The sequence below is a fragment of the Magallana gigas genome, chromosome 6 (assembly GCF_963853765.1).
Source record: "Magallana gigas chromosome 6, xbMagGiga1.1, whole genome shotgun sequence".
Taxonomy (NCBI): Eukaryota; Metazoa; Mollusca; class Bivalvia; order Ostreida; family Ostreidae; genus Magallana; species Magallana gigas.
Window position 1 is genome coordinate 56540004 of NC_088858.1, and position 25684 is coordinate 56565687.

Here is a 25684-nt window from a genome sequence, read left to right on the forward strand (position 1 = left end):
ATACAGATCACTTAACACCCTCCCACAGTCACAGAAGTCATAAAATACACTTTTTATTCTAAGAGGTCGGTCAAAGCCAACACACATAAATGGTCGTCAATTGTGAAAGCCCGCCCCCCCCCCCCCCAAACCCTCCAGATAGTTAGTGTACAACAAAGTGCACATACCGACACACAAATCAGGTACATTGCACATCGTGCATCTAATACCCCCTCTATCAACAGCCCTAGCCCTTCACTTTTTGTCCAATAAAAATTCAGACAAGCGACTACCCTTCACACTAACTTTTTTGTTGCATACAGATCACACGACCACCCTTACCCGGACACATCAATTACACTCTCCTTACATCTACCCCCCCCCCCCCATTCGGCACACATCGGGCACTGGGGGTCAATTGATAAACAAACATACAGATCACACGACCACCCTTACCCGGACACATCAGTTACACTTCAACCTCTCCATACATATACCCCCCCCCCCTCATTCGGCACACATCGGGCACTGGGGGTCAATTGATAAACAAACATACATGTATATACAGATCACACGCGGAAAAAGATCCGTCCGTCTGTGTTAAGCTTCCTTGTTTAGTGTGACGTCAAATAATTTATTAGTAGTGAATCAATCTTCTCAGTGTTCTTCTATATTAAGGGGTTTATTTTTAATTCCGAAGTAAATAAGGTATTGCTGCCATAACCAAATAAGAACGGACTGCTGCGGCTGTATTACCTTCAGTAAAACTCATTGAGGAAGTATTTCCTGGGCCTTGATAAGATTGAGACAGATTGGATTGGGAGAACAAGTACACAGGGTTGTGACTCAGTTTCCGTATGAGACTCGTATCGGAAGTTGGACATTGACAAGCGCTCTGAGGTCGCCTCAAGCACATCCCCCATGTTGACTCGGGACAAGAAACTGTTCACCAGGGGTTTTATTGACTGATGCTGTGATTTTATGAGTTGATCAGAGTGGGACTATAATGCTAGAGTGACCGAATCGGGCAGGTACACGGACAGATATGGCGGCGGTGAGTTGCTTCCTCCTTAACGTTCCTCTCATTTTGTCTTTGATGTATGCTTCATGATCGGCGGTGTAACTTGTTAGAAGTTTACTGCATACTCCTTCTTACGCTTTTGAAAGTGTTAGGAAATAAATGCTTGAAAGGAGGTCATATGAACTTCCTTACTGTTGTCAATCGCGTTAAACTTGCACAAACATTATTTTCCTCATATCCCATTTTCCTTTTGAAATGTAAAACCCCGATATAGCGTTCTAATCCAATGTTGAAGGGGGAGTCACATTGGGTGGGCTGAGGGAGAGCTAGGTGAGTCCCGGGGATGTCGGTGGGGTACGGGTGGTCAGTCGCTGGATGTGAGACCTATTGCCGAGATCCTATAGGTCAGCGTTACGTCATCGCTTTAGAGAGTTACCTCAGTGTTATGTGCTCCATCGTTATGTCTTGTCCTTCCGCGGTTTGTCCTGTTCGGATATCTTTGACTTAGTCCTCTCAAACAAGTGAATAACTCGCGGACACGCAGCGTGACCCTAATTTGCTATCTTTTAAATCAACCTGCGATACCAAGGCCAGCTAACTATACACTTGTAAAAATCAGTAGGTTGGTCGGTAAAATAAGTACTAGTACTCCTTTTTAGCTACATACCTTGAAAAATAGTAACCACAACTTTTGTTGATTTAAGTAGCTGGTGCCAAGTCGAATCAAACGCTATTAATTTGACGTGTACAACTTGGACAGTACCATCCCGCATCGTGCTCCATCAATCAGTTCTTTGTTGGTATCAATTTGAGGCCTAAAGTGAGATACTTGCCTATCTACCACCACCACCACCAAGTCAACTCAACTTGGGGCTCTCTGGAAAACAACCCAATAGCAAGAACTAAAGTATGGGTGGAATGTATGGCATCCTTATCCAGAACTTTAGCGGGTACAACAACGAGGATTTGAAGAATTTACCCCCCCCCCCCCCCGGGAAGATAAATAAAGAGCTTGAACAACCAGACGAAGCTAGTGTATCAGACCATCACAGAGAGGGTGAAAGACTGGTGCCAGCCATACCCTCACATCAACAACGACCAGTCATTCCGGACTTCAGGGAGAACCATCCGTCCTCAAAACAAATAGAATGTATACCCCAAATATTGTTAACCATTCAGCATGCCATGGCTGTAGATGATTCGTAGAACCAAGTTAATACTAGACTGAAACTGTTTGTGAAAACAGCATTATTTAGTTGGGACCATTACGTGGAACCCTCTGAACGATCCTGTTTCCCTTAGTAACCCAGTCTCCTTGCTCTCCATCTCATGTACTGCACCGACGCCAAATTCGGCGTATGAATACATCACTGTGTCGGATAATTATGCATGCATCACTGTGTCGGGTAATTATGCCTGTGATATTGGGATTCTTTTTCACTCGTCTAAGCTAGAATTTCCAACAAAATCATATATACCAAACGCTAGACCATTGCCTATAGATAATATACATTTATTAAAACCATGGGTGAAAAGAAAGTATCGAACGCGAAAACGTGACCTCGGCAGAGTGTTCATATGTGATGATAGACAAGTAAAAAATGGCAGCAAATGACGACAAAGACTAGTATATTGCAATTTACTACAAAGACTAGTATATAAGTCTTAAACAGCCGGCCGCAGCTGACCACATAGACTATACACGAGTCTAGTGATTACATAATCTGGTATACTGTTTCTAAACATCTACAAATAATTACAAAGGCTAAGATATCAATCCTGTGAAGACTCAAATGACAACAAAGACAAGTGTACCAGTCATATACAGGAGCGAATACATTTATATACCAGTTCTCAACCGGTTCGCCGTAAAATTCACGTCATTTCTGTGTAAAAGCAGTAATAATTTCTCTAAAATTAAGACATTCAGTATAATAAAATAAATAGTGCCTGTTTGGGAGGGTAACAGTTGAAATTGTTATACTTTCATGTTAAATACTGAAATCTGATTGGTTTAGACGCAGTTCATAATCTGTTCTATTACCCTCAGCGTTAGCAACGCACTTAGCAACGGGTAACATTACGAATTGTAACATGCGCGAAAATCACGCACGTACGGTTCGCCTTAGAATTCACGTTATTCCTATCTTAAAGCAGTGATGTTTTCTTTAAAATTAAGACATTCAGTATAACAAAATAAATAGTGCCTGTTTAGGAGGATAACAGTTGAAATTGACACCCCTCGAAAACCATTGTCAACCTCCGCTTCGCGTCGGTTGACAATGGTTTTCTCGGGGTGTCAATTTCAACTGTTACCCTCCCAAACAGGCACTATTTATATATTGACACCCCTCTAAAACCATTGACAATAGTTTTCTCGGGGTGTCAATTTCAACTAGTATATACTCTTTTACAGCAGTGAAAACCTGAAGAAAATTAGTATATCACTCCTACAGAACAGCAATTTACGATAATAAATAGATCGATTATCTTTCAATACAGCACAAAAAAAATCACAAAATGACTTTTTTTTCTACAGCATTAGTATATGACTAAAAACATGTATTCTAGTTATATATAGCAGTAAATGACTACAAAGACTACTGCACTAGTCATATACATGTACACCAGCCCATGACTACAGAGATTTGTATACTAAACAAACGTATGCCTATCCAGCATCACATGGCAACAAAATCTAGGATACTAGTCCAATACACGTCATATGACTACACAGACTAGGATACAGGTCTAGTATTCCTATAAAGCATAAATAACTATAAAGACATGTATAACATTCTATGCAACATAAATAACTTTAAAACACGTATGACATTTCTATACAGCCAACGAATGACTAGTAAAACTAATAGTCCTCTACAGCAACAACTGACTAGAGGGACTAGTACATTGTCTTTCACAGCAATAACTGACTAAAATGATGTAACAATAATCCTCTGAGTAAAGGGACTGGTACAATAGTCATATTCAGCAACAACTGACTTTAATGACTAGAACATAGTCTTTCATAGTAACAATCGACTAGAGTGACTAGTGTAATAGTCCTGTACAGCAATAACTGACATGAATTACTAGTTACAATAGTCCTATAAGCAACAACTGACTATAATGAATAGCACAATAGTCCTCTACAGCAATAAACTGACTATAATGACTTTTACAATAGTCACATACAAACACAACTGACTAGAATGACTAGTACAATAGTCCTTTACAGCAGCAACTGACTAAAATGACTTGTAACAAAAGTCATACGCAGCAACAACTGACTAGAGAAACTAATATACATGTACAATAGTCCTACACAGCATTAATTGGTTAATAATGATTAGTACCATAGTCCTTATATCTGACTACAAACACTGTGCTGTCAATTAAAAACTCAATTTCTGTTTAATTCTGTTATGTTTTCTATGATATACTTAGTAACGATTGAATGGGGATTTTCATTTTCGTGTATATTTGTACATAGTACATGTGTATGATAAAAAACTAGCTCTGGTACAACTTATTAATATACTCAGTAATCTCCATGCAGTCACAGGAAGTGAATGATCTCACACAGGTTAATATCTATACTGAAAAGGCAGTCGATGATTCTTGTGTATCTTTTTATCACTACACACACGCTAGATTGATCTATACATGTGTATGATGAAGCTTGTACACATAAACAAATATACCAAGAATTAAAGTGTCCCACTTCCTGAGATCAGTGAGATCAGCAGGGCGGGGTTGAGTTTGTTTTTGTCGCCGATAAGAACCAGGAATAAAGTTAATATGTCGACCCTCGGCCTCAGTGACCCATTACATGGTCGCCAGGGAGGAATAAGACTTTGGCTTGTCTGTGTTATTTTTTCATTGATTATACATTGTACTATTTTAATGGGGCGCTCGTGTCACGTGCTGTTTTTACACTCACTGTCATCCGTCACTTCTTTCACCACAAAACACTTTCATTTCTTATTCCATTCGGCAGTAAGTTCAATTGTTGACCTAACCATCAAATGAGAAAATTCAGTATTTTGGATCAATTTAGATAAAACAATTGGAGAAAATCCTAAATTCATAGTAAATTCTACTCCCGCTTAAGTAAAAATTAACCCGTTTCCTTCTTTATTAACTGAATACGGCGACAGTTTTCGGATTTGTAAGCGTCATATTTTCGTCATTTTAATGATTAATCAAACATAAGGAGAAACACTGGTTTCAATTTTGAAAAAATCATTCATCTACAATCTTTTTCCTGTTTTACCGGAACAAAACACAAGTAATGGAGTCCATTATCGATCTGGTTGTATATAGCAGTACATGTACATGATGTCGGATGCACAACTTTTCTTTGGTGACGTTTCAAATTATAAAAATAGGGATCCGGATCTAAGATAAATATTTGTATATTTATAATTTTATATTTTACTTTCAACCTGTAAAGGATGGGAATTCTCTTTTAAATGGGAAGTATTTATTGGACATTCCATAAAATTTACAAAACTTTTTTGTTATAATGACTGGCTAATAAAAAACCACTAAACACTTAATTTTTAATTACACATACTTTGATCGTAACCTGTAGGTTTTCACAAAATATATAATTTCCGCAATGAATTAATAAGAACAGAACTACGTGCAGTCTGCTTTTTATAAATAATTTACATGCTCTGGTTGTGTACCAACAAATTTGAGGACAGATAGGCACCAAACAAATGATAATCTGCGTTAATTAGTGTGTGCAGTTATATATACCATAATTGTCACTCTGTGAGTCGGCAACTTCAAACGATTTAAATATGGTGCACTTATATATATGGTGTATCGATCTATGAAAGACGCTATATACATGTATATTATTTTAAATGAAATTTTTCTTAATTGAAACGTTATTAAAATATGAAGTTTCTTTTATTTTTGTCATTATGTAATAACGGCCGTGAATCGTACGTATGTTAGAAATAATAAAAGGAAGCATGTATACACATGTAACTTCATAGTATACTCCTTCTTCTTCTTCTTCCAGTACAGAGTCGGACTCTTCTTGAGTGTATAGGTAACTCTTGCTCGTACAAACATGAGGTCTTCCCTCCTCACTTAATAAATAAAAAAACTATTTACAAGAAAGTTATTTACAAATAAAACTATGAACATCTGGGGTCGAAGGAGTTCTAGATGTGTGAAGCTCCTGTCAAAGCCTCTGGCAGGATGGTAAGGCTGGCCTTGAACTCTTCTAGTGTAGCTGCTGTTGTGGCTTTTTTCCGGTAGAGTGTTCCATTCCCTGGTTGATCTTGGGAAGAAGGAGAACCTGCCATACTATAATAGCATGCGATTATGTAACAGCATCAAATGCCCCTGAATTGTCAATTATATATCAATGAAATCTTATTTTTGTTTGTTTTTTTTTTGGTTTTGTTTGTCTATTGCTCTACTGCGAATGTTTCGATTATTATAGTTTAAATTTCCCGCGTAAATACCTGTGACACACAAGTTTTCGGAACTCACATGCGCACGCTCAAACCTACAGGTGCTATTTCCTGTTCATCTGTCAACAATGTTTCGTTAATTTTATTCGTTAAACTTCACTTACGGAGCTCCCTGATTTCAGTTAATGATGGAAATATATATATGAAGAAGAATTTCAATGCTTACATAATTTGACTTCATTGTTAACATGGTAAGATAATCAATGGATGTGCAGGACATATATCTATATGTTTCCGGGATTTTGGTGTGATGGTTTTATTGCAAACACTAATAGTAACAAAGCTTTCTTACACATACCTCCAATGGTCATCTTACTTGACCTGACTGGGATAACTTAAAAAAACGAGAATATTTAAATAACAGATTATATCGGGAATGGGTACATGTAGGAGTGGTACAGTGTACCAGTCATAGAAAAGAGAGTTTATGAGAAATAGAGCGTCTTTAAAATGATTATAAGATACATGTATTTATATAGGATATGGTCAGAAGTTTTCCTATATGTCTTGTGTCGTGTTGTTTTAGCCTTACCACTGGCAGAGTCACAATGTTAAGACGAGCGGTGTGGACGACATGGTCCTCTTACAGAAGATCTCGGAGGGATCCATCGTCGAAAACCTCAAAAAGAGGTTCATGGAGGACACCATATTTGTATCCTTCAACTTGCTGATGCGTAGAAGAGTGTACAAGAGAGAGAGAGGGGGAGAGAGAGAGAATTAATTTGATTGAATGTTGTATTGTTTAGAAGTGCAATTGTTAGCTCATATTATGCTGTTGTGAACAACTCACCTGTTTATATTACACGTGTGAAAACTGTCAGGAGTTGATATTGATATCTTTGTCCCGTTATTTAAGTAAAGATTGCTCTTATGACATGTTGTAGAAGATCTAGTATGGGAACATAACTCTGTATTTCGCAATATTTTAAAAGTCTCTCATCAGACTAATGGATAACACTCTCCTTAGCTGTCTAGACCTATATTGGGCCCGTGTTGGTGTCGGTCAATCCATTCAAACAGCTCCAGATCTTCACAGACAGAGAGGTGGAGATGTACCAGGGAGCTGTAAATATCTATCTTTATTTCCTTTCTGTTCAGTCACAGTCAATATATTTCGTAGGCAGTGATGCTGATTAACATAATGTACCATAACTGCTAGCACAAGAATCAATTTCATTTTGCTTTTGACAAAAAGGAGACCTGAAGATTAAAAACCTTACAGAAAAATCATATTGATAAGGGGCTATATGAGTGTGTGCTGCAATCTGTGTCTGTTATGTTTCAGGCCCAGTATGAGAACCCCCCTCACGTCTACGCCCTGGCGGACAATATGTACAGAAACATGATGATTGACATGGAGAATCAATGTGTCATCATCAGGTGAGGGCCCGCTCGTGGGGCAGGACAAACATAGGCTTAACCCGCAGCCAATGCCATCTATTGCAACTGTTTATGTTATTTACAATTTAGTATATGATTTATAAACAGCAAAGTAGGAATGAGACTCTATCACATGCATGTATGGTTTAAGTTTTAAAAAGATTAGAAAAATGCTGTGTTCCTCACCCAGTTATTACATGTTTTGAGTGTTATGAATGGACACCATTTAATCAGGACCAGTATATATATTTCAAACTTTGCCAGATGAGTTATAATGTTGTGTAGTCTTAATCTCCTTAAACTGGGTCAAGTTTACACAGGACAGGAAATATGCTGTCTTAGACATTCCCTAAGAAGATTTATGTATTTTTATATGTTATATCTTTCCTAAAAATTAAATGCTAAATTCTTTTGTCTTAATTTATTGTTGTTTGAGATTTCTAGGTCTCTTGTTTCAGTGGGGAGAGTGGAGCAGGGAAGACAGTAGCCGCCAAGTTCATAATGGGCTTCATCGCCAAAGTGTCCGGAGGTGGCCCCAAAGTCCAGGTATGTACGCAATGCAAGTCCTAGAAAACTTAGGGTTGTGTCTCTTATTGCAAAGCAAACTAAATGAATGATGCATTATGAGATAAGTAGAAGCCCAATTCAAAGTGTGGGTGAAAAAGCTAACATTGCTGTATAACTACGTGCACACAGAATTGTGAGGAAAGAATACATACCATGAATATGACAACATTTCCTTATTTGCCAAAATCATTAGTAAACATCTGATTATTTGATTTTCAATGATATGAATATCTTTATTTTAAAGAATACAGAGTATGAGAATTTAATTGTTGAAGGAGTTGGATGATTCATGGTATTATAGTTGCAGAATAAATAAACTTGACTAATGAATGCTAACTATTTTATGTCATTGTTTTAATTTTGATTATTTTACAGCGAGTCAAAGATGTGATATTGGAGTCCAATCCTTTGTTGGAAGCCTTCGGAAATGCAAAGACAGTCCGCAATAATAACTCTAGTCGTTTTGTAAGTACTGCGGCTGTGTGACATTCCATCCAGAGCTTAAAGTTCACACATGATAGGATTCTCGCCATTGTTTTAAGGAGGCGATAGGTTCAAGGAAACAACTTTATTCAGTAGTTTGTGTGAATTGTTTCAGGGCAAATACGTAGAGATCCAGTTCAGTCGCGGAGGAGAACCGGATGGGGGGAAAATATCCAACTTCCTCCTGGAAAAGGTGAACAAAGTCTCTCAGTTACATGTGTATAATATTGTCATATTACACGCAATATTTCTGTCAAGTAGATAAAAGAAACTGTTTGATTCATTCTAACTTGAGAAATGTAATAAATTTGTGTGTTTGTGTGTGGTTAAGTTTCTTTTGACAATGAATTGATGTAAAATGAGAAAAATTAATGTAAGTTTCATACACTTATTTTTCTATATTTTCCAGTCCCGTGTTGTAAGTCAAAACCAGAATGAACGAAACTTCCACATATTTTACCAGATGTGTTTTGGTGCTGACAACAGACTGAAAGGTGAAGCAGAGTTCCTCCCCCATTGATTACATGTTACTATTACATGTTACTGTTACACATTATTATTAAATGTTACTGTTACATGTTACTGTTACACATTACTGTTAACTGTAACATGTTACTGTTACATGTTACTGTTACACGTAATTGTTACTGTTTTATGTTACGGTTACATGTTACTGTTACACGTTACTGCTACACATTACTGTTAAATGTTACTGTTACATGTTACTGTTACACGTTACTGTTATTACATATTGTAGAGTCACTTGGTCTTACTAGCCCAGATTATTACATGTACATGTATTTGTATTGACATATTGTAGATTGACGTAGTAAAATTTGACCAGATAATTGTGGAGTTTTTTTGGTCTAACTAGTTTCAATACATAAATACCATGTATCTGTATTTTTATTGTAGAATCACTTGGTCTTACTAGCCCAGATTATTACATGTACCTGAACCAGAGCGGGGCGTATAAAGTGGATGGAACGGACGATGTACAGGAGTTCAAAGATACAATGGTAAGTGTCTATATACAATGGTAAGTGTCTATATACAATGGTAGGTGTCAATATACAATGGTAAGTGTCTGTATACAATGGTAAGTGTCTATATACAATGGTAAGTGTCTATATACAATGGTAAGTGTCTATTTACAATTGTGAGTGTCTATATACAATGGTAAGTGTCTATTTACAATTGTGAGTGTCTATATACAATGGTAAGTGTCTGTATACAATGTTAGGTGTCAATATACAATGGTAAGTGTCTGTATACAATGGTAAGTGTCTATATACAATGGTAAGTGTCTATTTACAATTGTGAGTGTCTATATACAATGGTAAGTGTCTATATACAATGGTAAGTGTCTATATACAATGGTAAGTGTCTATTTACAATTGTGAGTGACTATATACAATGGTAAGTGTCTATTTACAATTGTGAGTGTCTTTATACAATGGTAAGTGTCTATATACAATGGTAAGTGTCTATATACAATGGTAAGTGTCTATATAAAATGGTATGTGTCTATATACAATGGTAAGTGTCTATATACAATGGTAAGTGTCTATATATACTTGAAGTTATAGGATCTCATTGGACTTCAGATAAAGACAGTGGATCAAACCAAAGATAGAAGGCTTTCTTTGTTGGCTATAAGGCAATGATGAGTGGCAAGCATTGAGGAAAAAAATTCTCTTAACTCTCATTGGAAGTTATGTGAATTGTTTTGGCAATGATCAAAAACTTTTGCATCTTTTTTTGCAATGATTGCTTCTTCTGAAGCCAAAATGAATCACAAAAGAAAGACTTAATTGATGATATTTACAGTGTACATATGTTTTAAGGAATGGGTATATTCATACATAGATGGATTGATTTAAACTTGTTAAATTGTCATTAACTGTATAAACACTGTAGACATATAATACTTGTCCTGTTGTTACTTGACAGCATGCTATGAGTGTAGTAGGGATTCCTGAGGAAAATCATGAAGACATTCTGAGTCTAATGGCTGCCCTTCTACATCTGGGAAATGTTAATTTTGTGGAGGATGGAAATTACGCCAAAGTTCAGAATGATGACTGTGAGTTTATTGTTACAACTTTAAAATTAAAATGATGATAGTGACTTCAAATGATGTCAGTAAGATCTGCACAGTGAGTGTAAGGTCAGAATGATGACGCTTAGTTCACTGCAGTGACTGTATACTTAGATAGATATCAACACAAAATAATAATTGTGACTTTAATTTATTATTTAGAATAACAACTGCAAGTTCAGAATGATGACTGTTTTTCAGAACATTAACTGTAAGCGTATGACAATGACTACCTTAAGATGTAGTCTACTACACTCTGATTTCCAATTGATATTTAAGATTTTGTTCTTAAAGATTTTATCCCCTACCCAGTTTTACACATCCCCTGAATTTGATGCCTGTTTCTAGTTTTACAGTATCCCTCGTACCTTTTTGCTGTTGATGCAGAATTTCTCCGTCAGAAGCTAACTAGTCACACAATGGACAGTAAATGGGGTGGAAAGACGGAGAGAATTGAGGTCACTCACAATGTAGAACAGGCCGAGTTTACGAGGGACGCCCTGTCTAAAACTCTGTACTCAAGGATCTTTGACTTTCTAGTCAACGTAAGTCACTGGGGGTTCTGTCCACTGTATGTGGGTATGTCTGCTTCTCTGGATGCTATGAATGTTCTATAGTTGTAAAGATGCATGTAATTATCATGGCAATTTGTACATTATAAAGCCTATAGTTATATACCAGTAAGCAAAGTTTGGAGGTATATTGAAATTGCCATGACCTTTTCTCTCTCTCTCTGGCTATCTGTTTGTTGACATGATTTTGTCAAACTTACTGCCCATGATATACAATGTAAAGATGTGCCCTTCACATTTTTATAATAATTGGACAATTTTACTTCATTTATTAGTGTTCTTCAAGTTTACAGACTGTCATTTTTTACAAGATTTTGTAACAGTTACTTAAATCTCACAGAAAATAGTCCATTTATTAAGGAAAGGGTATAATGGAATCATCACGTCCATGTGTCTATCCCTATCTATCTGTCTATTGCTATAATTCTGTCAATCCATCTTACCATCTGTATCTCTGTCCAACTTTCATATCTCGTCCATATCTTTTATAAAAAGGTATCTCAGAGGTTCAGTTCATACTTAGCAACCAGACTGTTTTTGACCTGAGGGTGTGTCATGATCCTAATCTGAGATCATTGACCAAGGTCAAGGTCATATTCTTGGACAGTGCCAGTTGATGATGGCCATTACATTAACAGTAAAATGGTGAATCTTGATGTGATCCAAGGATTTATAACATACCTGCTTCTTTATCAGTGTTATATTGTATGTTATCATTTGTATGATAATGGTTCTCGTTATTTGATGCCTTGATTTTTCCTATGCATTATTTATATGTGTACTTGGTGTCTGTACAGATTGTCCAATCGTGTACACTCTGTACATATGTTGTAAGGTTCATGGTATGATATATCACATTCAATTCAGTAAGGGGGAAACATACCCTGTAAATAAATGTTCATTTAGTGAATAATTAAGTTCAGGTAAAACATGATTGGGGCTTTGTTTGTAAAGAAATATCGCTTTACAAAGAATTACATAATTTAATTTTTGTGATTTGCAGTCAGTGAACAAAGCCATGAGGAAAGATTATGAGGAAATCAACATTGGAATTCTAGATATCTATGGATTTGAAATATTTCAAAAGAATGGATTTGAACAATTTTGTATAAATTATGTGAATGAGAAGTTACAACAGATATTTATAGAACTGACATTAAAAGCTGAGCAGGTAAGAACATCACAGATTGGAACAATTTGGTGATGAGTCATCACGGATTGATAAAGTCTAATGATGGGTCAACAAGTTGAATCTGCAATGTAAAACCAGGCTAAAATATTCAGAAACGTTACATGTTTTTAAAAGTTTATCAAAACTATGAAATACAAAACTAATTCCACAGACCCATCCATACACATGATACAGATGAGGAATGGCTGGCAGTTTCTCTGAAAATTAGACACTATAGTCACATTGTTGACACTAAAACATGACCACACAATAATTCGGTTAATTTATTGTAAACATATTTGTGATCTGTTGTGTGTCAGGATATCTCTGGGAGACTGACCTTATTATTATTGTACATTTGATTGATCAGCCATATTGAATGTCAGCTTATGTTAAGATTGTTTATATCACCAACAGGAAGAATATGTACAAGAAGGAATAAAATGGACACCTATTGAATACTTTAACAATAAGATTGTCTGTGATTTAATCGAGAGTAAAGCACCCCCTGGAATCATGTGTATCATGGACGATGTGTGTGCGACGATGCATGCAGTGTCAGAGGGAGCGGATCAAACCTTGCTGCAGGTACACAGAAATATTTACAACTCATCTATATACATTGTACATGAATTACTAGTGTATAATAGCAGATCATCTAACATCTGTATTCTAATCATTGGAAGCAATAAAGGCTTGAGTGATGTATTGTTTATATTGTATACCACTGTGTATCAGATTACTAACTGTTGGCGTCATTTGTTACAGAAACTATCGAGTGGGGTAGGGAGCCATGAGCACTACCAGGGATCTAGTATCGGTTTTGTTGTCCATCATTATGCAGGGAAGGTAAGGAAACTTTTGACACCCACTCCCCCACATGATTTTTAATGCTAACACTGAAGCAATGAATCATTATTTTTTGGAAGATACAGTCTCATAAGTGCAGCGGTGTGTTTATACAAATTTAGTAACGAATTAGCGTGTTATGAAAACTTGTTTACACACATCAATGCAGTTATGAGACTGCATCTTCAAAAAATAATGATTTAATGCTTATATTTACATTTTTAAAAACTTTTTACCTTGTCTGCAAATGCGATTTATACCTGAAAATTCCCTTAGTTCCCTGTGTGTATCACAGTGTTATAACTGTTATGTATAACTGTCGTAGCTTTCAACACACTTTACAAGCAAACAAATTGTTGAATGTAAATATTATCTAACGACTTAATATTATTTTTGTTAGATAAACAATTTTCTATAAATATTTTATGGATCACTGACTTTTGTAGGTGTCATATGATGCAGGGGGGTTCTGTGAAAGAAACCGAGACGTTTTGTTCCAGGATCTAGTCATGTTGATGCAATCCAGTCAAAAGTAGGTCAAATTGGGCCTCAGGGAGGTCTAAAGCATTGTCAGCCATAGGGTTCAGGGAGTTCTAAAACATGATCAGTTGTAGGGGTCAGGGAGTTCTGAAACATGATTAGCTGTAGGGGTCATTGAGTTCTGAAACATGATTAGCTGTAGGAGTCATGGTGTTCTAAACATGATCAGCTGTAGGAGTCATGGTGTTCTAAACATGATCAGCTGTAGGGTTCAGGGAGTTCAGAAACATGATCAGCTTTAGGGTTCAGGGAGTTCTGAAACATGATTAGCTGTGGGGCTCAGGGAGTTCTAAAACATGATCAGCTATAGGAGTCATGGAGTTCTGAAACATGATGAGCTGTAGGGGTCAGGGAGTTCTAAAACATGATTAGCTGTAGGAGTCAGGGAGTTCTGAAACATGATCAGCTGTAGGAGTCAGGGAGTTCTAAAACATGATTAGCTGTAGGGTTCAGGGAGTTCTGAAACATGATCAGCTGTAGGAGTCATGGTGTTCTAAACATGATCAGCTGTAGGAGTCATGGAGTTCTAAAACATGATCAGCTATAGGAGTCATGGAGTTCTGAAACATGATCAGCTATAGGGGTCATGGAGTTCTGAAACATGATCAGCTGTAGGAGTCATGGAGTTCTGAAACATGATCAGCTGTAGGAGTCATGGTGTTCTAAACATGATCAGCTGTAGGAGTCAGGGAGTTCTGAAACATGATTAGCTGTAGGGGTCAGGGAGTTCTGAAACATGATCAGCTGTAGGAGTCATGGAGTTCTGAAACATGATGAGCTGTAGGGGTCAGGGAGTTCTAAAACATGATTAGCTGTAGGGGTCATTGAGTTCTGAAACATGATTAGCTGTAGGAGTCATGGTGTTCTAAACATGATCAGCTGTAGGAGTCATGGTGTTCTAAACATGATCAGCTGTAGGAGTCAGGGAGTTCTGAAACATGATTAGCTGTAGGGGTCAGGGAGTTCTGAAACATGATCAGCTGTAGGAGTCATGGAGTTCTGAAACATGATGAGCTGTAGGGGTCAGGGAGTTCTAAAACATGATCAGCTGTAGGAGTCAGGGAGTTCTGAAACATGATTAGCTGTAGGGGTCAGGGAGTTCTGAAACATGATCAGCTGTAGGGGTCAGGGAGTTCTGAAACATGATTAGCTGTAGGGGTCAGGGAGTTCAGAAACATGATCAGCTGTAGGGTTCAGGGAGTTCAGAAACATGATTAGCTGTAGGGGTCATTGAGTTCTGAAACATGATCAGCTGTAGGAGTCATGGTGTTCTAAACATGATCAGCTGTAGGAGTCAGGGAGTTCTGAAACATGATTAGCTGTGGGGCTCAGGGAGTTTTAAAACATGATCAGCTGTAGGAGTCATGGAGTTCTGAAACATGATGAGCTGTAGGGGTCAGGGAGTTCTAAAACATGATTAGCTGTAGGGGTCAGGGAGTTCAGAAACATGATCAGCTGTAGGGGTCAGGGAGTTCAGAAACATGATCAGCTGTAGGGGTCAGGGAGTTCTGAAACATGATTAGCTGTAGGGATCAGGGAGTTCAGAAACATGATCAGCTGTAGGAGTCAGGGAGTTCTGAAACATGATTAGCTGTAGGGGTCATTGAGTTCTGAAACATGATTAGCTGTAGGAGTCATGGTGTTCTAAACATGATCAGCTGTAGGAGTCATGGTGTTCTAAACATGATCAGCTGTAGGAGTCAGGGAGTTCTGAAACATGATTAGCTGTAGGGGTCAGGGAGTTCTGAAACATGATCAGCTGTAGGAGTCATGGAGTTCTGAAACATGATGAGCTGTAGGGGTCAGGGAGTTCTAAAACATGATCAGCTGTAGGAGTCAGGGAGTTCTGAAACATGATTAGCTGTAGGGGTCAGGGAGTTCTGAAACATGATCAGCTGTAGGGGTCAGGGAGTTCTGAAACATGATTAGCTGTAGGGGTCATTGAGTTCTGAAACATGATCAGCTGTAGGAGTCATGGTGTTCTAAACATGATCAGCTGTAGGAGTCAGGGAGTTCTGAAACATGATTAGCTGTGGGGCTCAGGGAGTTCTAAAACATGATCAGCTGTAGGAGTCATGGAGTTCTGAAACATGATGAGCTGTAGGGGTCAGGGAGTTCTAAAACATGATTAGCTGTAGGGGTCAGGGAGTTCAGAAACATGATCAGCTGTAGGGGTCAGGGAGTTCAGAAACATGATCAGCTGTAGGGGTCAGGGAGTTCTGAAACATGATTAGCTGTAGGGATCAGGGAGTTCAGAAACATGATCAGCTGTAGGGTTCAGGGAGTTCAGAAACATGATCAGCTGAAGGGGTCAGGGAGTTCAGAAACATGATCAGCTGTAGGGGTCAGGGAGTTCTGAAACATGATGAGCTGTAGGGGTCAGGGAGTTCTGTAACATGATTAGCTGTAGGGCTCAGGGAGTTCTAAAACATGATCAGCTGTAGGGGTCAGGGAGTTCTAAAACATGATCAGCTGTAGGGATCAGGGAGTTCTAAAACATGATAAGCCATAGGGGTCATTGGGTTCTAAAACACGATTAGCTGTAGGAGTCATTGAGTTCTAAAACGTGATCAGTTGTAGGAGTCAGGGAGTTCTAAAACATGATCAGCCGTAGGGGTCAAGGACTTCTAAAACATGATCAGCTGTAGGGGTCAGGGAGTTCTAAAACATGATCAGGTGTAGGAGTCAGGGAGTTCTAAAACATGATCAGCTGTAGGCTTCCATCAATCTCATTTCATTTCATTGTTGACTTATTGATGATTTTCAGATAGAAGGCTTAATGTTGATCTGTTCTTTCTGTATGTCATCTGATATATTCCACTGTTTCTCTGTTTCAGTGAGTTTTTGGCGAGTCTGTTCCCAGAAGACGTCAGTCAACAGACCAAAGGAAGGCCGAGTACAGGCTCCAGTAAAATCAAGGTCTGAACTGATGGATTGTTCTTACAATCATCTTATATTTGTAATTAACTTGTCAATTTAAAAAGATACATTGCTATTGATGTTTCATTCAAAATTTCAGTTTTTTCAAGTAAATCATAGAATTTAGATTTTTCTCCATCATTATCATTTATTTAAATGATAAAGGATTTTGTTGATAATGTTTGTTGTTTTTTGGTGATTCAGACTCAGGCCAACAAGTTGGTAGAAACTTTGATGAAGTGTACCCCCCACTATATACGATGTATCAAACCCAATGAAACCAAGCGAGCCCGTGACTTTGAAGACAGCAGGTAATACCCCAGATCCTCTAAGACTTCTGAATATGATCATATGTCAACATACCCCAAATCCTTTAAGACTTCTGAATGTCAAAGGTCAACACTGTTTACAATCTTTATTACAATTGAAGGCCCTTTATCCTTGACCTTTATCCTTGACCTGTAGGGTGAAGCATCAAGTGGAATATCTTGGACTAAAGGAAAACATCAGAGTCAGGCGTGCAGGATTCGCATTCAGGAGAGAGTTCTCTAAATTCCTGAGAAGGTACTGGTATAATTGCTTCATGTATCACTCAGTCACTGGTATCATTATATAAATAGTTCCTTTTTGGGAGGGTAACAATTGAAATTGACACCCCGAGAAAACCCTTGTCAACCGACGCGAAGCGGAGGTTGACAATGGTTTTCGAGGGGTGTCAATTTCAACTGTTATCCTCCCAAACAGGCACTATTTATTTTATTATACTAAATGTCTTAATTTTAGAGAAATTTTTACTGCTTTTATATAGAAATGATGTGAATTCCATGGCGAACCGTATGCGCATAATTTACGTGCATGTAACAATTCGTTGTGTTACCCGTTGTTAAGTGTGTTGCTAACGCTGCGGGTAACAGAACGGATTATCAACTGCGTCTAAACCAATCAGATTTCAGTATTTAACATGAAAGTATAATAATGCTTCATGTATCACTCGGTTAATGAGTCTGTCATAATTGTGTTACTGGACCCTCTGTGCATCATTTCTATCACTCATTTGATGAGCCTGTTCTATATTGGTGTTGTTAGCCCCATTTGATTATATAATATTTGTAACACAAGTGTTTGTTTAAAGTTTAGTCATCTTCCATGTAATAACATATCCTGTTCTGACCCCTTGAGAACCATGTAATAATGTGACAGTTAACTGTGTGTACACAGGTATGCGATCCTGACCCCCGAGACATGGCCTCAGTGGAGGGGGGACCCCAGACAGGGCATCAAGCACCTAATGAACTACGTCAACATGGACGCCGACCAATGGCAGCTCGGCAAGACCAAAGTGTTCATCAAAAACCCAGAATCTGTAAGTAGCTGAAACAACAAACACTGATAGATAGTATTACTCTATTCTAGCTTCCTATAACATTGAATACGTAATTAAACCTCTGACCTCCTGTAATATCTTACCTTTTATAGCCACTTATTTGTAGTGGCATATTTTAACCAGAATAAAAACAGGAGATTTTTATAACATATGATTTTGTTGTAGCTATTTTTACTGGAAGAAATGAGAGAGAGAAAGTTTGACACATATGCCCGTGTAATACAAAAAGCGTACAGGAAGTACCATGCCAGAAAAACGTACTACAAGCTGCGGGAAGAAGGTAACAGTAGAAACAATGTCACTTCAAAGTTGATGACAGATTATGAAGCCAAGTTTTCTGCATCACCTAAATTTGTTGGTTTCAGGATAAATAGATAAAGTATAAAATGGCAAAAAGGACAAGGGACATATATGTATATATTATCTTTCTTTTTAGCGTCGGACATTTTGTACAATAAGAAGGAGAGAAGGCGACACAGTTTGAACAGGAACTTTGTGGGTGACTACATTGGAATGGAGGATCATCCAGCGCTACGCGTATTTGTGGGAAAGCGGGAGAGGATAGAATTCGCTGATACTGTGCTGAAATTTGACAGGAGATTCAAGGTAGTTTATTGACTTCAAGTTAATTTTGTGATACATGCGTAAAAATTATTTATTTATTGACTTGCTGATATGATTTAAGAGCTCTCTCTTATTATGTGTCTTACATGTGTTTAATCTTCTTAGAAAATGAATTTTTATGATGCAGATTGCCAAGAGAGACCTTTTGTTAACTGGAAAAAAGATCTACTTGATTGGTAGAGAAATTGTGAGTCTGTTTTTATTCCTTTGCTACTGTAATGTTTGCTTTAATTACTTAGTAAAGAAAGGGATTATTGGAAATTATCAATTGTCGTATATAAAGCTTATGTACGTGCATTCTGACACCAAAGAATTATCCATAGTGCATCATAACAAAGAGACCCTTTGTTTTCTATTACCATTGTGCTGTTGTCCCTACATTTCAATGAAGGCATTGGGGATAAGTGTAAGCATTTTAATTCCGTAGTTGATTCAATTTAAATTCTTAAGTTGACACTTTCTTATATTCAAGGTAAAGAAGGGTCCAGAGAAGGGGAAGATGATTGAGGTTCTAAAACGTGATATTCCCATAGAACACATCAAACAGGTGTGCCTCAGGTGGGTTCAAAATACAGCGTATGTCCCAGGCTATAAATAACAGGTGTGCCTCAGGTGGGTTCAATATACAGCGTATGTCCCAGGCTATAAATAACAGGTGTTTTTAAAGGAGAGACTTTTCACGTTCACCATGTGCCTTTTTTATCAACAGTCAAACATTATTTATAAATATTTAAGGTACTGTGAAATCATTTAACATTGTAGGTGATTTTGTAATTCTGTTGAATTTCTTTCATGAATTTTGTAATAATGAACTTTTATAGTTAGATGAGGATTTGGGGGTAAAAATTGAGTGCTTCCAGAAATTTTGATGATTTATCACTGAATTTAATATAGCTTTATTTGTGAAGTCAGTGCTTCATGGTTACTGATGTAGTTGTCAGTGCTTGTGTTAACAGACTGTTGTTTTCTGTTACATACTTGTGTGTCATTGCTCAGCCCTCTTCTTTTCCAGTCCTCTTCAGGATGATATATTTGTGATACACATAGAAAACGACTTCAGCAGTATGTTAGAGTCCATGTTTAAAACAGAATTTCTGATGACCTTGAAGAAGCGTTACAAGGACAAGATGAACCGAGAGCTACCTATCAGCTTCAGTGAAGCGTAAGTATAAATTTAGAGCTCCCTATCAGCTAAATCTCCTTCACACCAATATGTCAATACATGCATGTTACATTGTATGGAATAGTTTGATGAATTATTGATCTTGGGGATGATGATTTACAAATCAGAGACTTGTTTTAGAATTGAGTTCCCGGTGAAGAAGGAGGGGTGGGGAGGAGGAGGATCCAGGGTGATTAAGTTCCATCGCCTCCCCCAGCCCAGTGACATAGCCACCCTCAAACCCTCAGGGAAGACCCTCAACGTCTCCATAGGGCCAGGCCTGCCCAAGGACTCGCGTGAGTGTTACATATCAATTTCTTCACCAGAGAATGGCTTCATTAGGCATGTAACCAAATGTCTTTTACTAATTGAAGCATATGATATTTAGGTCTTTAAAGATTTGTGGAAAAAATTAAGATATAACAAAACTGATCATACATTGTACATAAAAATTTACAGAATAAACAACTGAATGACTTTAAGTATCTGTAAAAGGTTATATGTCATTTTGACATGCTACTTACAGGTCCAGGGAAAACAAAGATGGCGGTCAATAATGGCAGCATGCGATCTCGGCGGGCTGGGTCACAGAGAGGGCCCCCCTCACGCCCTGCCCCCACCCGACCCCCACCAAACTTTGCTCCTCCAGCAATACCTGGGACAGAGCCAGCCCACACAGGTCAGACATACACATATCTCATCTGTTTGTATAGCACACACAGGCCAGTCATACAAGATCTCATATGTTTGCATAGTACACAGGCCAGAAATAGTATACAAAAATCTCTTCTGTTGGTATAGCATGCACTGTGTGTATAGGTAAAAGACAGGGCAGGCTAAAATCTGCCATATGAGCAGAATCATCAGTGAGAATTCATCTGGCATTTTTTTTTTAATGTTGGGACATCTGAATGTGAAGGATGATTACATGTGCTCCTTATAATCCAAATTCATATAATCTTATTTTGACACTTAGAATTTCTATAATTTAATCTTACTTAAATGGTTTATATCAATCCCAGCGAAAACTCCTGCATGTAGGGTACTTATTTTTAATTTGATGTTTTTTTTATTGTATGAATATCTAGGTTCTGTAAATACTACAGTCACTGTAAACAACAATAATGTTGACATTTCTGGTTTGCTTTATATACTAAACCATAAATAACAATGATTTTATTGCTGTATCTTGATTGACTGTTTGATGTAAATGACTCTACGTTTGTTGACAGGAGGGAAACGTCGTTCTCGCCTTAACAGTGACCACGCCCCTTCACTGCCTCAGGGCGGATTTCAACAGATGCTCCGTAAAACCAGCAAGAATGTGCCTGTAAATAACAACTTCATGGCCACACCCGACGCGGGGCAGGCAGGGTGAGTTTACAGGGGCTACTGCTTGTTACATTACATGACCCACAAACCCCGGATATTTTTAGAAAGGCTTATTTCACACCTTTGTATTAAAAAATAATACATGACCCAGAAACTCGGAATACATATAGACAGGCTTATTTCACACCTTGGTACTGGTTACATCCAGCAAACACAGATAGATACTATTGATGTAAACCCGGTACATGTACTGGTATAGTGGAAGCAGTTTTTAAAGATGCACTGAAGAACATTGTTATGTATTGTGACTATCTCCCCTCCTGCGGGCATTGAGTAGTCTCCCTTCTATGTGATGTAGACACTAACCCTAATTCGGTTGTTTCGTAGAATTTTAGCGCAGTTAGATCAGGATCGGATATCGACTCAGTGAGTAGTGTGTGTGATGCATGGACCCAGCACCTTCCTCTTCTCACCTCTCTTAAAGTTTAACTTCTTCTCAATTTTTTTTTTCAAGTGTGTGACTATTATTTCAAAATTTGTGTAACCATTGTTCAGTATTTTTTTCTGGTTTTACTAAAAGTTATTTGTTTCTTTTAAGTGATGATTTAAAGATACAGTTATTTTTGATTAACATTTTTCTTTTCTTTTTCACTGTTATTTAGCCTAATAAAATTTAGTAATTAAATGATGAATATTAAAAGCATAAGAGAACAACTAGTATTCTCTGTACATTAAAACTCTTTTAGTACAAACAAGGATAAAGCGAATTATCGGATATAGCAAAGTTTTATTGAGTCCCCGGTAACTTCTGAACAAAACTGTGCAAAATTTTATGGTTATCAGGAATTCGGATATAATGAATTTACAGATATAGCAAACTCATTTTGAGTCCGGTAGAGATGAATGAATAACGAAATTTAACACTTTTATAATGAATTTCTTTACAGTTAAAAAACGTTCGCTCTACTATTTATCATAAGAATGAATGAATTTATTTTCATATAAAATTTTCAATTCACAATTGGATAAATAAAGGTATTAAAATAATGTATTTTTATTTTATAAACATGTATATAGTGAATTCACTATAGTTATTATTACAAATTTGTTATACGGATATAAAGAATTACGGATATAACAGAATAAATTGGTTCCTAGGACTTCGCTGTAACCGAGTTTTACTGTAGTAGTACCTATCACTATTCTGTCAATGCACTGTCAGGTTAGCACAGTTCGCAGTGAGCAATAAAAGAGCCTTTGTTGGATATATTCGCTTGTTTAGTCTTTGCTGCTGGTAGTTTGTACCGTAATTCATCAAAAATAAAAATTACAATTTTTTTTTATATACTTTTAAAACTTCCAGATATGTAAACAGTTAAAATTCAGGTAGATACATGTTATAAAAGGTTAACATACATGTTATAATAGGTTAACATACATATTATAACAGGTTAGATATATGAAGGTAGCACATAAACCTAATTGAATTCCTGATTACGGTAGATGCATTTGATTTTTTAAATATCATACACGGAAGAAATCATAATGAAGAATGCGTTTAATATCTTTCAGAATTAATACTAGGTGGGGTAAATAAATGGGAAGGATTGACGTGAATTAAAGCAGTTTTGTAGTGCTATGTGGTGACTGTGAAATCTGTTACACTTTGATTAACATCCAGTTTCTGATAGAAATATTGAATGCACCAAGTAACAACAATTTAATGTGTTTTTTGATTTATGTTAACACCCACTTTTTAATTTATCAAGTTTTGTAACTAACATTACTTGTATAAGTGAATCACCGGTCTTTTGTGTGTGTTTGTATTGAATATTGATCATATTAACCAATCAGGAATATTGATCATATTAACCATTCAGGAATATTGATCATATTAACCAATCAGGAATAGTGCTCTTGTTCTTTGAAGTTTTGTTGCTGCTTGCTACATGTATGTGTGAAAAGGAAAGCTCTCTTCAATTAGGCTTATGTTGTCCTTTGCAACAATTCAAAATGTGGTTGTGTTCATGCAATATAAACTAGTTATGAATTACGATACATAGCTGATATTATCTTACAGAATCCAGAGAAGGAAATCTAGTGGAAAACCCCCACCCCCTGGGGCAGGTCGGCCCAAACCCCCTCCCCAGAAACCCAAGCCCAGCCTCCCAAAGTGTCGCTGTCTGTACGCGTACGATGCTCAGGATACTGATGAACTCAGCTTCAACGAGGGTGACACCATCGATATCCTCAAAGAAGGTAAAGCTTAATGCTCATGTTAATCATACTGGGAGTTGGAAGGTGTTAATCAAGTTACATGTTACCAGAATAGGTGTAGCCATTCTTTAGAATGCTGTTTTGTATGTATTAGTCAGTTTTTTATTGTCTTGTATTCTGGTTGTGTTATGATGGACATTAATAAGTACAGTAACTGCAACCAAAAACTTAAAGCTGAGATAATCTTAGTTGCACTTTGTTGTAGACCCGGCGGGTTGGTGGAGGGGGAGATTACGTGGTAAGGAGGGGCTGTTTCCTGCCAACTACATAGAGAAGATATGATCCACCACACAACGCTACACAATGCTGCTTCACCAACTGGTGCCTCTCCACTCACAAAAAGTGACTAGATTTATCTGTGACACACGCGGGACCGTTGATATGTCTTCTTAGTTCATGATACGTTTGTCAGTATTTAATGGTATAAGGTGTTCTAAAAGAGTTCTATGAATGAAGAAGGGAGCATAAACATCTAAGATTAACAACATATCACCATGGCAAGAAACAAGGGGCAAATAACTCTGTCAGATCTGTTTAAACCTTATTAAATCATGTCAGCAATGAACTGGATATATATCTCCTTCTATGCAAAACTTTTAATTGCCTCATGTTCGTTAATATTTCCTGCTCATTGCAATTATTTTGTGTCATTTAAACTTATGAATTGTTAACGAGTTGATATTAGAGATGAAGTTGATTGTGACTGTGTTGAAGGGGTTTAACTCGTGATTCAACATGAAAGTGAGAGAAGCTATTGGCATTTATTTCTGTGACCTTAAAGTGTCATCTTGTAATGGAGTCAGCCTATGTATTCAAATCTGATTGTCTCATAAAAGTAGACTTGCTAGATATGTCCAGTGGGAAGGTATGGTACTTAGATCTTTAGTAAAACAGGCTTAGGATGTTATAGAATCTGATATTAAGTATATTTTAGCAAATTTTACAGCTGTAGTTCTAGAGGTAATAAGATTTTTAGGTTTAAAGTATGTTATTGCTTCAATGTAAGCCAAGTTAATATACATTATATTTGCTATTTCATATCCATTACCATTTTTCTAGAGTAGAACACTTATTGATGAATAATTGTTAGCAATATACATGTATTAATGATCAACAAACGAAAAGTCATGTTGGACCATGCATACTGTTCAGTTCTAAAGTTGTCAACCATTCCTCTATGCTATATTACTATGCATTTCTCTCCGTCCTTCTCTCAGAGTTATCTTCAGGACATACCTCCTGTTATTTTAAATCAAAATTAGCATATCAAATTTTTAAAATCGATAGTTAATAAGGAACATTTCATTTCTTGATAACAACTGATGTTTTGAGAACTTTTACTCCGAAGAGTGTTGGAGACGTATATCCTTGGTGACTATTTTTTTCAAACAATCTAGGCTTTATAACAAATTCTGATGTCTCACCCTTTGTTTTTGGAGCAGATGCTCTGCTTGTTGTTTTGATTATCCAGTGATTATCTGAAATACCACTGAAAGGTGCTTGAATGGAATACCAGATGTCGGGAGTGTGCTGAGAAATTGACTGTTGTGGAGAAATATGTTCAGTTCACCTGCATTTGTGACATTCCCATTATTGATGAACTGTTTATGGATTAATGAATGTGATACACACCAGTCAAATCTAACGTGATGTCACCATGACCAACCAATTGTTACTCTGTTATTAAGATCTGTTATATTTTTTTAACCACAAATATTTTTATATGCATATTTTTCATTATTCATTAAAGAATATTACATAGCTTATAACAAATGTATATGTTGTATGGACATCTTGAATTATAAATAAACCAATAGGAAAAATA

The 25684-nt window shown here is 37.0% G+C and overlaps 1 protein-coding gene across 3 annotated transcripts; it reads left to right on the forward strand.

The window, feature by feature from the left end:
- The first annotated feature begins 603 nt into the window (after window positions 1–603).
- Window positions 604–25684, forward strand: LOC105323602 (unconventional myosin-Ie). Of its 3 annotated transcripts, none has more exons than XM_066086463.1 (30): window positions 604–1033; window positions 7025–7150; window positions 7474–7563; window positions 7784–7878; window positions 8337–8424; window positions 8821–8910; window positions 9044–9121; window positions 9338–9422; window positions 9844–9947; window positions 10882–11014; window positions 11378–11574; window positions 12605–12772; window positions 13190–13360; window positions 13541–13621; window positions 14068–14153; window positions 16999–17080; window positions 17285–17391; window positions 17546–17644; window positions 18299–18443; window positions 18630–18744; window positions 18901–19070; window positions 19216–19275; window positions 19561–19646; window positions 20101–20250; window positions 20392–20546; window positions 20777–20929; window positions 21483–21624; window positions 21970–22008; window positions 23663–23841; window positions 24065–25684. In XM_066086463.1, the coding sequence occupies exons 1-30, from the start codon at window positions 1025–1027 to the stop codon at window positions 24139–24141; spliced, it is 3360 nt and encodes a 1119-aa protein (XP_065942535.1). In that variant the 5' UTR covers window positions 604–1024; the 3' UTR covers window positions 24142–25684. The 3 variants fall into 3 exon arrangements, with proteins under 3 accessions (XP_065942535.1, XP_065942538.1, XP_065942537.1); XM_066086465.1 differs by lacking the exon at window positions 604–1033 and adding an exon at window positions 6531–6689; XM_066086466.1 differs by lacking the exon at window positions 21970–22008 and having other exon boundaries at window positions 605–1033.

What these genes read in the sequence shown, in the direction of transcription:
- LOC105323602 (XM_066086463.1), top strand. An exon ending in TCCATCATTATGCAGGGAAG is followed by an intron (nt 13,622 to 14,067) that starts GTAAGGAAACTT and finishes TGACTTTTGTAG; the next exon opens with GTGTCATATGATGCAGGGGG. An exon ending in AATTTGACAGGAGATTCAAG is followed by an intron (nt 19,071 to 19,215) that starts GTAGTTTATTGA and finishes TTTATGATGCAG; the next exon opens with ATTGCCAAGAGAGACCTTTT.